General features: G+C 42.2%; 1 protein-coding gene across 1 annotated transcript in view; it reads left to right on the top strand.

Annotated features, from left to right (window-relative positions):
- The window catches only part of ascc3 (activating signal cointegrator 1 complex subunit 3), a 127822-nt gene that overhangs the window by 21982 nt on the left and 88230 nt on the right, over window positions 1–17610 (top strand). Inside the window, exons 5-8 of the mRNA XM_070911350.1 lie at window positions 1877–1916; window positions 2870–3064; window positions 3711–3846; window positions 5235–5360. Of these exons, the coding sequence (XP_070767451.1) occupies window positions 1877–1916; window positions 2870–3064; window positions 3711–3846; window positions 5235–5360 (497 nt within the window). The remainder of the gene's footprint in view (window positions 1–1876; window positions 1917–2869; window positions 3065–3710; window positions 3847–5234; window positions 5361–17610) is intronic.

Genomic DNA, 17610 nt, shown 5'->3' with positions numbered 1-17610 from the left:
GCCGTGATCAGAGCAGAGGCTTTTCTCTGCCACTCAAGTGCAAACTCGAACACGGAGAACAAGAACTCAGGGAGTGTTGCATCATCCTCATTGCTAAGCAACCTATTTGGCTACCTGAAGTGCTTGGGTCATTCATAACATTCATCACTGTACAGGGCTTATTAAACCTGACTAACAATTGAGCTGACTGACTTATAAGGGGGGGTTGTGCTTTGTATGACTTAGAACTTGATTCCATAGAAGAAATATTTCATTAGCACTGTAGCTGAATGTGGTTTTTATGTTTATATCATAGGTAAAATGTGCATTCTTACACTGAGTAACTGTATGTTCACAGGGCGAATCATAACTGGCCACATAGGGCTGGACAATAATTCTGTCATCGTGTAATAGAATCCTGCATCTTTTGATTATCTTTGATGTAAACTAAGGAAAAATTTAGACGCAACAGTTTTTATTAAACCGAGCTTAATAAGTAGAGATGCATCAGCTAAAACAATGTTGGTGTACAGGGTACGTACTTCCAAAAAACTTCTACAGGTGCTGCACCCAACAAACGTTGCTGTAAAGCGCTTTTCAATTCACATCGTTCGGTCCGCAAATGTTTCTCAGTTGGCCAAACGGAGCCCCCCGCCAAAACACTTGCATGTAGTTGAAACGAGATTCACTTGCGGCTTGTAGAAGCTTGTTCGAGACCTCGTCAATGGCTGTGCAGCGCTCTCGCATATTGACAGCAACTGACGACGGCGTGTGCCACATTTCCAACAACTTGAAATGACTTTGGAGGCTGCTTGGATGGACATCCAATACTGAGGCAACAGCTCCATGCTGTTTTAGGGTTAAATAACCAGCGTTCAACAGATTCATTCATTCCTCACACTCTTCTCTTATGCATTGATGATCAATATTTAGGTTACATCTTGAGGTTTGTGTATTTAAAAAAAAAAAAAACGCAGTATATACTGTACTGAAAATAACGATTTGATATTTATCTCCTTTTGAAAAGTCAATACGCAGCATATTTTATCATCTGCTTGAAATTTTCACATGGATTTCCCGTTGTATTGTGAGCAGCCTTTTATATCAAATATCTTATTCACAATAAATGACACAATTGAGGATCTTGCGGTAGGATCCTACTTTTAAAAAAAAAAATAAATAAAATTCAGAGACTACAGTTTCCAATGTGTGAAAACATCTTGTAAACAAACAAAATCTATCTTGGCGATGCACTTCACAGTGATTATGGCACCATGATCGCTTGTGGAAATGAGAATCCTGGAGATCTGGAGGCAATCACTGTTGGAGACACATAACAAGGCACAATAGCTCCCAGAGAGAGGCAAAGTAAAGGATGGGGAATGGTTTAGACAGAGGAATTGGTGCATGGAGGGTGACAGAGTTAAAGGGGTTGGGAGTTGGAGAGGTAATGGGAGGGAGGATAAGAGTGACAGGAAGAGGAGAGCAGCTCGAACGAGCGGGGGGCTGTGCAGCAGGTAGAGCCGCTAGATGAGATAAAGAAGAAATCATTCAGTCAATCAGCCCAGCCTGCGGTGCAATCATCAGATCTCATCTGTTTTCAAGAGCAATTCTGCCTTTTATTGAGCTGTTGTGCCTCAAACAGAGATGCTGCAATGGGGAACATTAACCCGTGCGATGCCACATGCACCTGCATCACACATCAATGGGCTATCAAGATTGCTGCTGAAATATGAATGCGTTTTTTTTTGTTTTTTTTTACTGACACTGGCTGACCTGATGTTGTTTTCTAAATGAGAACAAACTGTTTTGTTGTTTACCCGTGGATAAATACTCTTTCAGGCTGTCTGCATCAGGGCCCGAAAACTCTTGCAGTATTCGAAATGATATTATCTATGCTCAAGTATGGATCATGGGGAGAAGAACAAAAATAATTGGTGCTTACAAATTAGTGATTTATGCTGATAAATTATTTTAATAGGATGAATTATTATTTAATTACTAAATTTGTTCTCTCGGGTTACTTAAGTTGTTATTAGCGCACATTAGCAAAGTGTGGCTATTGTATGTTTACATATCTCAATCCAAAATCAACACATTAAACCCAAGTGTGTTAGACTACACAGATATAGATAGACATTGAACTGACAGGAGAAAAAAAGCACTGAAACAACGCCCAGTGTTGCATCAATAGCTAGACTGATAAATCATCCAGGCCGATATATCAGCCGATATTAGCTTATTGCACCTACTGTGTATTGCACGGTGAAAAGAAACGTCAAACTAAGTTTCAGATCATTTAGAAACAGCGTCTCCGTTGTACAGAGCCGTAAATCCGCATCAAGATTGTTGTTTATGTTTTGTTTAAGTTTTGAAACCTACAAATGTCGATATCAGTATCTGCCTCCACAATCCGATTGGTCAGGTTATGGTAGCGTCATAACTGTCTCGAAAAAAGGACGTGCATGTGATGACCTAACAATAATAACGATACCTATATTGTTAATAAGATATATTAATACGAAGGAATGAATTCAGTGTTTGTGGGCATCTCAATACTAAAACCCAGATGCTGGCCTGCCACAAACACTGTCGCACCTCCCAAACTGAGCGGAGTAGCTACTACAACCAGTAGCACAACCAGTTCTAATTTAATAATCTTGCCTACTGTGGCTTTGAGTTAGCTTTCGAATGCGATAGCAACTTGACAGTCATTGAAGTCGTGTTCTTCAGTACTAGTTTGTGTGCGCAGACCAGTTCACTCGAGATCAAAAACGTAGTTATTCATTCGAACAACTGACCAATTTGTGCACGGGGAAACCTTTTGATGGCGTAGCGTTTTGCCCGCCACTCACTATATGTCTGTGCACGTATTTCCTCCAGATGCGAGCCGAAAAGTCAGTGGCGAAGTGACCAAGCCCGCCTATGGGTGCCAGGTGACCATCCAGTCAGAGCAGGAGAAGCAGATGATGAAGATGTACCGCAGGGAGGAGAAGAGGGAGAGGAAGAGAGGCAAAGGAACGGATGACAGCGACGCCTCAGATGCCGTCATGACCTTCGAACCCAGAGAGATGAGAGCCCAGCGGTATGTCATCTCTCCCAGCTTCTCCCCCTCATTTGTCTTTCTTCTGTCTTCTCTGTCCGTCTCCTCCTGTGCTCTTAGGTATCCACGCCAAAACTGACAAAGCTTCTGCGTTTTTCCTGACAACCTGGCTGGAACTTTACAAAATAAATTTTTTTAAAAAAGCACAGCGACGCTTCAGCTTCTCACGTCTTTCATTTTTTTTGTACAGGATTTTTCTGAAAGTTTAATTTCAGAGGAAGGAGGAAAAAAAAAAAAAAAGAGCAGCGATCTGTTTAATTAAAAAACTTAGCATGGCCAAATCCAGCCCAGGGTGAAGGAAAAGATTAGCAGAGAGGTAAGCCACTTTAGGAAGGAACAGAATGTCTCACATCTGCGCCTCTTCATTTGAATCATCGACTGCACTATTCATTGTAAAGCAAAAATATGGATGGATGTGAGGGCTCACGTATGGAACCACGCGGTTGCAGATGATGTTTTTGTTGAAATGACATTGCATTAATTCCTTTCTTCCTTTACATTACAGAAAACGCTGGCGTTGACACCTTTCTTTTTCCTCATCTTGAAGTACTTTTTTTTTATTTGCAACTGCTCTGTTTTATGTTTTTTTTTTTTTCATGTTCCATGTGTCTTGTGTTTGCTCATACAGGGAGCAGGCCCTGCTGACTGCACGGCGTGAACCTATACTGAGCAGAGAAAGGGTTTACGAGCGCATTCGGTATCCCAATGTCTACGACAGCTATGCAGAGGCCACCAAGACGCCAGCGTTTGTTGGAGGAGCAAGGGTGAGGCTCGAGTGTGAAGTCTGCTTATTGTGGGATGTGTAATGGGTATTTAATACAGTTGGCATGTTTGAGATATTTCCCATAAGCTATGGGGTATTTTTTGTAGTTAGATAGACTTCTCTGGCCCAAACACAAGATAGCTTGCAAATGGATTTGATCAGTCATAATCTTCTATCCTTTTTTCCTTTTGCTTATAAACATTTCACTTTTTTTTCTTACTGTATGTTGAGTGGCATGAAATACCCGAGCTGTGAGATCAGATTTTTTTCGATGTATTTTTAGGGCCACTCTCTGCTTTTGTTAGGGTGGAGAGATGGGGAATAACAGGCAAGTCCTAGACAGTCTGTTTTACAATGTTGTTTACTGTCGGAACCCTGGCTGTCCTCTATAGTTTCTCCCACTTAACTACTCTATGCTGAATCTTCCAAAGCACCACAAAGCAGACGGTCATGAATTGAATCACAAGCCACAGCACCAAAACTATAACAAAATGCAGTTCAAAAAAGCACATCCAACCATACCATGAGTCACATTAAACTTTCACTGCGTGCCAAAAAAAAAAAAAGGGTTTGTTTATTGCAGAGATTGTTCTTACATTATGTTCTATTTTATTGGGCCTTTACATTCTACATTCAGTACTTTATGTATGCGTTCAAAACAAGTTTTGTGTTTTAGTTTTTTGGGGGGAAACACACAGTGCTTAACAAATTTATTAGACCACCTGTCATAAAAATGAGAAAACTTTTTAGAAATCTGTCAAAAACTTGTTTCAAACTAAAACTTGTATTGTTATTTATTAGGCAAATAACAAACTGGAACAACTAAATAGTTCTTATTCACATATGTTAACCAAAAATCTTAATATTCTGTACGACCTCCTTTGGCCCTGATAACAGCTTGCATTCTTGCAACCATAAAACAAATGTTTCTGTTCAGGAATGCAAGTAAATAACTGTAATTTGGCATCTCAATCAAAAAATGATAATGTGCTTTACTATTTTTTTCTGCATTTTTGTAAAACAGTAAATTTGAGAATTCATGGATAACAACAATAATTATATTTTAGCATTAAAGAAATCATTTTGATTAAAGAGCTTGGCTTGCACATACTGGTGGATTAACCATTACAGAGACATCAAATATTTTGGTCATCAGCAATACTGTTCATTTAGGGCAGCGGTGGCAAACACCTTACACTGGGTGGGGGGGTCTAATACATTTGTTAAGCACTGTAGCTGAAGTATGTTTTTGTGACTTTGAATATCTTTCCAAGTTTTAGAGTGTTGTTTTAAAATCCAGGTATTCCTATATGTTCTTCCTGTGTCTTTGAGGTCATTTGTGAGGTCTGGATTTCTTTCTTTGTTTGTGTGTGTGTGTGTGACATTCAGATGCTTCTACCCGAGGGAATCCGCAGAGAGAACAGTAAGATGTATGAAGAGGTGGAGATCCCACCCAACGAACCCATGCCTATCGGCTTTGAAGAGAAGCCTGTCTACATCTCTGAACTAGATGAGGTAGGAGCCGCTGCGTGTTTGTACACCGTGTGTGGATGTGTGTGTGTGTGTGTTTGTGTTTGTACACCGGAGATATTTTTCTGTGTGGTTGTTAAAGACTGACGGTGACATTTCAGAAGTCAGGACAGGTTAGTCAAAACAATGAGTGCTTGTATTGACTCTGCTGACAAACTATGCTTAAACTGTGACCATAAATAAACATAATGAGCTTACATAAAACTTACATTTAGCTCTCCCTTTCTTTTTCTGTCTCCAAGTCTTCATTTCATTATCAAACCATTACACAGTGCACAAGTCCATGGACAGTAATTGCTGTAGCAACAAGAAGTGACAGCTCGAGCTGAAGTAGAGACGTAGTGAAATCTTGTCATCACCATGATGTTGCCAGGCAACCACCGGTGACACCAGGAAGTCAAGAAGTACTCCTCAGCCAAAAAAAAAAACAAAACACTCCTAGCACCTAACTCCCCATAAAAACACAAATTGTTGTTATTACGTTTCTGTTTGCGTTTGGATGAAACGGGCAAGATGAGCCTGAACGTCGGACCCATTCCTTTAACGCTACAATTAGCTTTCACTTTTTGCAAACTAGTACTTGATCGAAGACCATTTGTCAGTGGAGGCCACAATGATCGTTCCAGTCGCTCCCTGTTCTTGGCAGCATGTTGTTCAGTTAGCTTAACCTCGGCTAGCCTGCGGTTGGGTTCCAGGTCATTTCTGGACTTCCGGTGTGTCTCCATTTAAAGCACACGGTCCAACCATCACGGCCACCTCTGCCCTGTTTCAGTGATGCCGTTATATAGATGGCGCGTGCTTATTTCGATGCTGCTCACAACACATTTCCCTTTTTGTATAGAAGGAAAACCAATTATGTCTATAAATTATTCTGATATATATTTTTCTCAGATACGAGTTCAGAGAGCACCCCTCCACCTCCGGTTCTTCCGCAGAGACCCCCGTCCTAGTACAGAAACTCCTTTCACTTTAGCCTTGAGGGGGAAGATGAGTAAGGAGAGAGTGGGTGATTTGTGGTGAAGGGGTTAACATCCCTTTGCTATGATTGAGTCTCCTCCGTTTAGGTATGCAAAATGCATTATTGATATCACAGCAATATCCATCGACTTTAGACTTCTTTGATATTTTTCTGTGTCATAGCACATCAGAAACAGCTGGAAAAATAATGGAATCAGAACTGGATTCTAATCCCTATGGACATCACCAGTTTTCCAGGTGTTGATGTAGAAACGTTTTTGTTTCTAATTTTTGTATGTAATTCAATTGATACTTTGAGTTTTAGTTAACGTTCCCAGCTCCGCATATCAACGTCTCAGCATTTTGAAGTACATCTGTGTGGCCAACAGGACTTGCTTGCATGCCTGTTCAGCTGCCAGGAGAGTTTGCTGATGCCCCGGGTGTATCTGTGGTCCCTGTTATCCTCCATCTCGGTGAGCAGGGCAGGACTGTGGCTGTAATGGCCAGTGAGTGATGTTCCTTCTTAATGGAAGCGCTGTAGCTCTCAGCCGGCTGTCAGTTGACACAATGACCCGTCAGTCTGACTGACACCTTGACTGACAAACCCGCACTCATACTGGTGCACACACTCCCCCTGGCCTCTGCAGGCTTTACCCTGCCACCACTGGGATGTATCAGAGGGCAGAAGGCTGGAAAAGCTTGTCTGCTCTGCTCGGAGGTATGGCAGGAGGACGGAGAATACTCCACACACATCATCGTCTGTGAAAGGCTCTGCTCCCACCCTGTCTGCCAAAGTGGGCTCTGTAATCCATCATTACTCCCAACACTAGTGAAGATGCAGCAGCAGTGCCAAGTGTTACCCCTTACTCTCTGAATCAGGCCTTTTGTTGGCGATGGCCCGAAAGTACGATACCCATAAACCTCAAACCATTTTGTCACACTTGAGCTAGTGTAACTGCTCACCTCTCTTAACCTTCCTGTCACTCATGCTAATGGACATGATAATAAACAAGATTCAGCTTTGGTGTATGTGAGTGTGTGTGTGTGTGTGTGTGTGTGTGTGTGTGTGTGTGTGTGTGTGTGTGTGTGTGTGTGTAATTGACTGTTGTGGATGGAAGTCTGTCCGTGTCTTGTGCCGTGACAAATTGATAAACGGATGGTTTAATCACGTCTACTCTGTTGCTCTTGTTGTTTTCACACTTTACGATGCTGTGTGTGTGTGTGTGTGTGTGTGTGTGTGTGTGTGTGTGTGTGTGTGTGTGTGTGTGTGTGTGTGTGTGTGTGTGTGTGTGTGTGTGTGTATTTGCACTGTGAGTGCTGAGGTCTCTTCAATGCCTGTCAATTTCCATCCTCATCAGGGTGTTTTTTTTTTTGTTTATCTGACCATTAATCCTTCTATTAGGCGCAATGATGTGTCCCCAGAGACAAGAGTGTTGCATCTTGTATATATGAGCGGCGTGCATGTCCATGGCCTCCTTTCGTTTTGTTTGGATCTTTTGTTTCTACCTACTAGTGCTCACAACTTCGGCAGGTAAAAGACATCGTAAAAGAAAATACATTGTGAAATTGAGCTTTAAGGAGACCACTCATGTCGAACTCACATCTCAAGCAGCTCGGAAAAATAAAAGTTTGTGGGGCCCGACCTTTGAATCCGCCCACTCCACCGAGTTGACTGATTCTGGTCTAGCGTCATGACATGGAAGAGCGGTTTCTCGGGTTGAAAAAGCGATTGTCCAATGATCAGCCAATAAGCGCCACAGGCTGGAACAACGCCATTGTCAAGCGGAACCAAGGAGTTAATGGCCTTTCTTTCACGTTTGGGCCGCTAAATAATATTCTTGAATTTCATGACCCCCTCGATTAACAAATGTATATTACGTAGACGGCGTAGCTTCTCAGTATTACCCAACTACGTAGTTTGTTTTTACTTCGCTCTGCTCCACTCTTAAAACCCCTGCAAAACCAGTATGTTGGCATGGTAACGCATCAGTGTCGACTTAAAATGACGTTAGATTCAGGCGGGTACCTTGGTCTCTAGTGATTGGTCAGGGAATATGGAATCCCCCTCCCTCCCTGGAATCTGTTAGAGTGGAGGCAATGTCAGAGTGGAGTGTAACGAGTTGACAATTCTGTCTAATATCGGGTAAGGTTAGGTTTGCTTTTTCAAGTTGACACCTTTTCTTGAAGGTTTAGCTATCCAGGGCTTCAATGACGCAGTATCACCAAAAAACGTCCCGAGTCCTTTACATAGAAATCAGTCCACAGGCTGTTACAGGCAACTGAGAAAGTCGCGGAGGTTCTCATTTTTTAAGTTCGGTTCACACATTAATACGTGTAAATTATTGCATATTGTTACAAATGGCACCTTTTAATGATTCACGGTTGAGAACCTGAGATCACCGCAATTTATTATCAGATGACATTCAGTTTCATTTGACATTTCCACAAGTGGCTTGTCCAAAGATGGTTTCACATGTCGGGGTAAGAACACCCATTTATTTACAGACAGGCTCGAGTCTGAATAGTCCAAATACACATCTGGCAGCACCTCGTCGCCAACCTGCTGTCAGAATGTCTGCACCTGCACTCAGAGCATGTGCCGTCCGTGACAAACATGCTACGTATTTGCAGTAAATTATGGATCTCATCCTGTAATGGTCATTTAGCCTAAGTCCGTCAGGGTAGCATTGTAAGTAGCTTATAAGTGGTGTGCCTCATAAATATGTAATTTGTTTGGAGAGAAAGTAAGTAAGTGTAGCTGAAGAGTTTTCACAGTGTAGAAAATTGGTAGTAGTGCTGTGTTGTGACATACATTCTTGTGGGTGAATGGGTGTCTGTTTTAGTGTGTTCTTCTGACCCTGTAGCTACATAATGCCTCATTATTGGTCTGTTGGTCTGATGTTCCTGTTGAATCTTTGTACTGTTTTGATAGAAATCTAATCTGGGTAGCCGCAATTTCAAAGCTTCCCCAAAGGTAATTTTTGTCTTTGGACTTATTATTGTTGATTGGGAATTAAGGGTTCTTTTAACCCCAAGCTTGTGTTCTAGTTCTCCATGTATGTAACATTCAGCCACGTTAAGAGACACCAATAAATGTGAAGCACAGCTTGAGTTCAGGTCTGGTCTGTTATCCTAATATCCCATTACAGCTATTCCCTCAAAGTCTCAAATGTCTTAATAGTTTATCCACATGAGAGCAATAACTTCACCTCATCAGAAAGACCAATTTGGATCAGTCAGCAAAGGGGGTTTGTCAAGGCACCACATCCAAAACTCCTAGATATTCATCATCAAAGTTAGAGACCAAAGAAACTCAAGAAAGAGCAGCATGTCATACTGAGCCATATTGTATTAAAACAATGCGATCAAGTCAGACTTTTTCCCGCAAAGAGGAATTTTTGCGCCCCCCCCCCCATGAGGTTTTAGCCAGCGCCAAAGGAAAATCAAATAATCATATAAGAATTGAGAATAAAAATATCTAAGAATTGAGAATAAAAAGAGCAATTCAAATCCTCATTGAATATGTGTGTAACTGTTGATGTTGTTTTTTACTGGCCACTGTCAGAGCCTCAATTGGCGATTGCCGATGTGTTCATGGTTGAGTAAAGAGATTGATTAGCACTACAGCTAGCTAGCTAATTCTGCCACAACTATTGTGTCAGGGTTAGCACAAGGTTGTTAATGTAACATCAGCCTACTTCAAGTACTGGAACCAACCATTGGCTATATTCCTAAATAAAGCAGATGAAAGAGAAGTGCTTCACTGATTCCTGCAGTCCTTTACTCAAACATAATATACATTTTTGTTTATATAATGGCCAGAAATAATTGGAAAAATCATTCAGATTTCTGTCAAATAAGATAACACAGACTCATACTGTACGCGGAGCGATCATGCTTACTGTCGTGTGTAGTCACCCCCCAAAGGCCCATTCAGAGCCAGGAACAACCCTGTAAGTAGAATGTTATGGTTAGTATGTGTAAGAATTAGAATGAGGTGTCTTTGCAATGCAGGATCCCAAGACAGTTCAAGGATTTAAGGAATCCTTGAGATAAATACACAGATGAATCAGTTTCAGGACCAATTCTGCTGTTTGGGTATTGCCTGGTTTCCCATTAATTGGGAGCATTTAGGATGGATTAAGGAGATGCAGCCGTCTCCAGGGAGCTCATTTCTTGGAAAAGGAAAAACAAAACACTTAATGAATATTTCAGGAAGATGTTTTTGATTTTGCTCTACAGACTCAGTTGTGTTTTTTTGGGCCGTCTATCAGACTTTCAGCCATTACTGAGTTCTTGTCCTCGCCTCTTCTGCAAAGACTTTAACTTAAACAATCTCAATAGAAGCTTGTGAATTCTCTGAGTCTCCATATTTGTCTTCTCTCGCTTTCTAAAAGGCTTATCTCTGTGTTTTTTTTTTTTCCTCTTTCTCTCTCTCTCCTGTAGCTCACTAGCAGTTTCCCCTTCATCTCTGAAAGCCCCTGTGTAACTGATATAGATTGATATGGAACCTCTTCTGCTGAGCGATGTGAATTAGCCTCAGTCAAACAGCAGCTCTATTCATTAACTTAAGCCTGGGCAACTCTGGAACAAAGTGCCTCACTCCTCTAAAGCGCCGGCACACAATGCCTAATAAGTCTTTACGTGCTATTAGGAAGGCTTTGAAAGGAAGGCTGAAAAGTCTGATGCCCCCACCCCCCCCCCTCCCTCTCCCCTCTTCTTCCCGTTTACACTGAGTGCTGATTGTCATTTATTGAAAGCTGTAATGGGAAACAGGGCTATGCGAGCGTCGGTACGCCTTTAATAGGTCTGTGAAACATTAAAAGTGGGGAATTTATTAGGGTGCTTTTTTACTAATGAATCAGGGTCTAGGCGTCCTGCACTTGCCATTGTGGTAAAAGCCTTCCTAATTTATCCGAATAAATATGTTAGTCAGTGTGTGTGTGTGTGTGTGTGTGTGTGTGTGTGTGTGTTGTGAGTGAGAGCAAGTGCCACTCTTTAGTAACACTGATAGACCAAACGCGCACAGAAGCGTACACTACTACAACATTGCTGATGTACCTCATGATGCTGACAGCAGAACGGACGCTGGAATTCAAACGTAGAAGTCTTGACGGCACACGCAACTGCGCTTCCTGTGAGCTGCTAATTGATAGGAATCCACTCAAGCTGCTAACGCATTCGGAGAAATGACACATTACCAAAGGGAAACGGTCTGTGGAGGGAGAGGGATTAAGGGGGAGTTGGAGGGGGGGTAATGAATGACTCTTCCCTCCCAATTTGTAGCGTGTATATTTTTCGGCTGCCTGACGCTTAAAACATTATTTCAGAATGTTGGACTCTGTGTGGTTTATCCCTCACCCAGACAGTTATTACAATTTTTTTAATGCTCAAATTTTAAGGAACTGGCACCATTACATTTCACTGTGATTGCACGCGACAAATAAACTTGATTGACTCATTCGTTGAAATACAATCTTTGAACAAAGTGTTAATGAAAGCTGGTATTCAAGGGCTCGCTTGGTAGAGCGCGTACCATTTTATGAAGGCTGAGTCCTCACTGCAAGAAAAGAAAGAAAAGCTGGTATTCAAATAACGGTACGCTCCACTAAAAGCCAGCACAAACAAATCAAAGGAGGGCGCTAATAAAGTGAGGTAAAACATTGAGGGAGGGTGAGGTTACCTGTACTATAATGGCTCACATGGTAAATTCAGAATAATGGACATTTCTGTTCTGTACTCTGGAACATGGGAATTCTTGACTTTGCTTTGACAGCCTGATCCGTTGACTACAAGAGAGAGCATGGATCCACGGATTCATGTTGTTGACATCAAAATCTGACTTTGCCATTTGCATGTGGTGGCAGTTATCAGAATTTGGCAGACCAGGCAAGATTTTTTCCAATCTTCTACCGTCCACTTTTGGTGAGCCTGCGCCCACTGTAGCCTCAGGTTCCTGTTCTTAGTTGACAGGAGCGGAACCCGCTGTGGTCCTCTGCTGCTGTAGCCCATCAATTTCACACGTTCCAGGTGTCGTGCATTCAGAGACGCTCGTCTGCGTGGCACTGTTGTAACGCTTGGTAATTTGAGTAACTGTCGCCTTCCTGTCCGGTTGAACCAGGCTGGCCATTTTCCTCTGAGCTCTCTCAATGACAATTTGTGTTTTTTTTTTTTGCCTGCAGAACTGCAGCTCACTGTACGCTTTTTGCTGTTTGCACCATTTTTCTGTGAACCCTAGAGACTGCTGCGCATGAAATTCCCAGGAGATCTGCAGTTTCTGAGACACTCGGACCGCATGAAATTCCCAGGGGATCTGCAGTTTCTGAGACACTCGGACCACCCCGTCAGGCACCCTGTACGTGCAACAACTGCATGTCTGCGTGCTTTTATGCATTGACTTGCTTGCCACACTTTTGTCCTGCTCCTGTTTTCAAATATAGGGCTGGTTCTACTGTGGAGATAAACAAAGGCTATGGTTTGAGAATTTATGGTATGGGAGCGGATGGATTGCAGTGATTCTTGTGGGTTTTTTTTTTTATGATGGTAAAATAATAGTTTAATGCATTATGCCACGCTCTTCCCGCCTCCTTCGTGTCTGTCTTATCCACTCAAATTGGAAGCCTGATGTGGCTAAACACGTGGGAAAGATGCAGTTGGAGGTGTCAAATGACCGTCTACTGTCTAGTACTTTTCAGTCTCCACTGATGGTAACAGGTGAGCAGACCCGGTGCTGTCGTCATTCCAGTACGTTCCCCCATCACAACCCTCATTCAGCATCCTTTGATTCTCCTGGCTGTTGACAGAACGCCCCATCCTTTCCTGCGCAGGAAGCAGCCAGTGTATGAGCAAAAACCTGCAAAGATGAGACAGAACTGAACAGCCCTCCACCCATAATTAATCCACCTTGATTGCATTCGCTAATCCAGTTTTGATGCGGTCCCCCCCCCCCCACAGCACGCAACTCTGGATCTATGTGTTTGCTTAGACTTGCTAAGCAGAAACTGCGAGTCTTTAAAGGCTTCTTTGAAGGATTCAAGGTTTTTACAATCCTGCCCGATGGAGTGGCAGAGCTCTCAAATGGCACAGTACAGTAGATGTACACAGTACAGACTGAAAAAGGTGTGTGCATTGTGTTTCTTTCTGTCTGTAATTAGTTCAGATGTATTATGTTTTACTTCATTTGTAAATGTTGGTGCCTCATCTTAATTCAGTCGTATTATTTTGATTAAAAAAAAAAACGTATTTAGTCTCATTTTAGTCGGATGATTATTGTTTAGACCAACCAAAAGAAAGACACTAAATTATACATAGATTATGCATGTCATGATATTAAATGATATTCAAATACTAAGTCTTTTGTCAAGTGGCAAAATGGAGGCGTGATGGCCTGAACGTTTTAGTTAAGTTGAGTTTTGTGTTTTTCCTCTGTGGAAATTACAAACAAACTTGATACAGCAATATTCTTGTGATATAGATGAAGACATTCAACCAACTCAAACGCATTCTGAAGTGTTTGCTGACATTGGAAGTGATGTCGTCGGCCACTATCTGCAAAACAGCACGTTGTCTTTCCATTTCGGCCCGAATTCCTCATCTACGCTTTCGGCTTTAGGAGTAGCTACAGATGTTTTTATTCCGATAAATCAATTCTAAAGAATTGAAATGACTGACTAACGACCGTGTAGAAGCCTGTGGGATAATCAGCTGTTGCAAAAAATGTTTTGGGACGTCTGAGAGTTAATGATTCAAATCTATAACATCTTTTGAGGTTGTATTGCATAGGATTGCACTATATTGTAAGGTGTCCCCATTACTTTTTTCCTGGATTTATTCTTCTGATTTCAGTGCAATTGTAATGGTAAGAGCCACGATTTTGACTATATATTACATTATTAACAATGTCTTCGGAGGCTGCAGAAAGCGTCGCCGGCATATTTAATTAGCTGATTTAGCTAATTAGGGTTTTGATTACACCAGTCGGCTGAAATGCAAAATGATGCTCCTGGTTATTGTATGGCTCACATGCTACTGCATGCTGGCGTCTGTATTATTTACGCTCACACACAAAAGAGGCTTTTGTTGAGAAAGAAGCGCCATTCTCTGTCATTTTGATGTTTTGAAAAGAGACAGCGTGGACTGTGGATTTTTTTTTTTTTTTTTGCTGTCTTTCTCTCCATAAATAATCTACTTGGTAAGAGTTGCCGGGAGTTTTCCCAGTTAAACTTCAAAGCACATCTTATTATCGTTTTTCAGCTTGTCAACTTCAAGTTCAGAATAAGCACCTCCGTGATTTTAGGGCCGTGTAGCAGTTTGTCCCGTCAGACTCCTCATCAGTCAGAAGTCAAAACTTCGAGTTAACTACAACAAAAGTTTATTATTGTTACATAAGTGGACAACTATGGTACGTATTGTTAAAAAAAAGTAATGCCACTTTTGAAAACCAGTCTTTTTTCATTATTTTGGTAGAAAACAAAGCATTCAGTACAAAAACAAATATAATCAGTATGAGTTTAAATGGACAATTTTTAGAAAAGTTATCTTTTGTAGTGCTCTTTACACCACATATACAAGCCTGGAGGTTACTGAAAATTAATCATTTAAAATCGCATTATGGTAAGAGTCACAGTGACATAGTCACTATTAATGTTTGTTTATGTTGTAATGTAAAAAAAAAAATGAGTTGCACGATGTTGATGCAGGGTGGGCTGCACTGTGTTTGATGGAGGTTTTTGGTGCTCACAGGGCTCTTGGTGTGTCTTCAGCAGGTGCTTATGAATGAAGTGATGGATTACCTCACTCTTTGCTATCTCCATCCTCCTCCCAGCTCTCCCTCTCCCTTCTTTTTTGCCCTCTCCCCCTCTTCGTCCTGCTGCTGCTGTTCTATAGGGAAATGAATGGGCCTCCTGTTTGCTGCATCCGCATCTCACTCTGTCAAACTCCACCATGCATCTGGTGCCGAGGGTTGGGGTGCGTGCGTGTGTGTGTGCGTGTGTGTGTGTGTGTGTTTGTGTGTGTGTGTGTGCTCAGCGTGCATGTGGATCCATAGGATTGGCTCTGGGATTTATGGTGTGTGTGTGTGTGTGTGTTTGTGGGGGTGTGTTTGGCCAGGTCATTTAGTACTCTGCATGCAGGCTTGGAGCAGGCTGATAAGCTGTTTGCAAAAACTGGCAATTAAAAGTTGATCAGGCTGTCAATTCAAATGGAATGAAATGGAACCAGAAAGTAATTAAAAGGATGGCATGAAAATGACAACAATTATATCTCTTAGCTTCCCATTACCGATGCACAGAGGAATTTAATTAGTTTAGGAGCTCATATAGTGACTCATACAGTAAACACACAATAACTCAAAATAGCAACCACCACAACAAAAAACAACAACAAAAAAAACCCCCGAAACTGGTGGCTGCTTCTTGTGTAAACGCACAGATCGGCCGTCTCAGTTTCACTATTAAACCCACAAACACGCCATTGGACACGGACAACGCTGGTGTTTAGCTAGTGCTGTTGAATCATTAGTGTGATCTATGTGGGTCCAATTACTGTGTTTTAAGTGGCTGGTGGATTGGCGGGATATTCCCAGTCCTCCCAGTTTGCCCATATGGCCGTAGGCTGTGTATCCGCTGTGTTAATGAACCTGTCAGCTTCCATCCCACTCAGCGTTGGTCCAAGACGGGCTAATGGGCACCTTTTTTTTTTATGCACACACTCTGTACTGCTGAGGACGACTGCTTACACTTTATAGACAGCATACCAAACCAACTCACTCTGCTCGGTCTACTGCCTTCTTTGTACAGAAACTCTCTTCTCATACACAGCCAGGGATTGCTCATCGCCCGAGTATCCTCAGCGTCCAGAAACTGTTGTGTAGCAAGGCAGAGTCCTGCAGGAGCCAGCTGGGTTTTAAAGATTGGTTCTGCCCCAGACTCAAGCAGCTGCTCTCATTAGAAACTTTACTTAACCCTGCGTGTTGAAAGGTTGACCACAGATGTGCATGGTCCTATATTAGCCAGCTGGGCTCTGCAGAGCTTTTGCTCCATGTTTTGAATGCTGGGACCTTGCTGTAAATGGAGTGTGTGTGTGTGTGTGTGCAGGGGGGGGGGTTCCACTAAAGCAGCAAGTTGGTTGTCATAACTGGTCTATGTCATAGTGAGTTTCGGTGCCTGGCTTCAGAGATCTGATCGTAAGGAAACACAAGGCTACTGGCTGGATGCGTACACTTGAGTGCTGTATCTGGGGAAAAGAGAACAAATGAGCCTGTTGGCCCTGGACGTGTTTTCTTTGAATTTCTACTTGATAAAGTCTTCTCAACCCCTGTCAGCTTAATTACCTTGGCATCTTGCCTCGTGATGTCAATTTGACTTTCTGGCTCAAAGTCCGCCTCCTGTCTGTGTGACTTGATGTGATAGTGACGAGGTTTAGTCACTGACTGATTGATCAGCTGGGTAATGTGGTATGAACCCGACTGTTCAAAGCTGAGAAAAACAAAGCCAAATGTAATGACTTTTGTGTGCATGGAGTGAGAATGCACACTGAACATAACGCAATCCCATATGAGAACGCCACAGACTGCGGCCTCAGGATTTACCATAGACTTTCTCAACTCAGACTTTCTCAGCAGAACTTACAGATTCAAAGCTTTATCAACAATCTTCTCCAAATAGACACATGCCAACGCAACCCTCCCGTCATTGTTGAGTTGATAGATAGGATGTGATACCGATTATCAAGGTCTGCATGAGGCTGCCAACATCTGCTGCCGATGATGGCAGCTGAAGATGTTTGTTAAGGGTTGGACTGAATACCGTTTTACCGGCGTGAGATATTTACTGGTGTTTACATGCCAATAGTCAAGTATTTGCTCTCATAACGTTTTAAATGGCCTAAAAATGCTTCAACAACGACAAACTATAAACCTAAAGGTAAGCGATTTATCAAAACTGGTGTTTTAGGGGCGCCCTGGTGGCCTAGGGGTTAAAGCACCAACCATGAAGCACAGCATCTCCAGTTTGCGTCAGTTCGACCTGTCTGATCGTCTGACTGCTCGTGTTTCCTTGACCGGTCTGACTTCTTTGTAGTGATGCCCCCCCCCCCCCATTTCAGGATCTCAGCGATGAATTTGGGGAGTACAATATTATCGTAACCTGACAGAACAGGCCGGAGCAAAGGAAATAAACCCCAAGTTGTAATATACTGTAGTTTTCTTTAAATGAATTAAAATGAAACATCAGATGAGAGTATTTTGCTCTAACTTTATGCCACATTCAGTATTGATTCT

Source organism: Enoplosus armatus, chromosome 9, assembly GCF_043641665.1.
Source record: "Enoplosus armatus isolate fEnoArm2 chromosome 9, fEnoArm2.hap1, whole genome shotgun sequence".
Lineage (NCBI taxonomy): Eukaryota > Metazoa > Chordata > Actinopteri > Centrarchiformes > Enoplosidae > Enoplosus > Enoplosus armatus.
The sequence above is the reverse complement of the archived record's forward strand: the minus strand, read 5'-3'. Positions and strand labels throughout refer to the sequence as shown.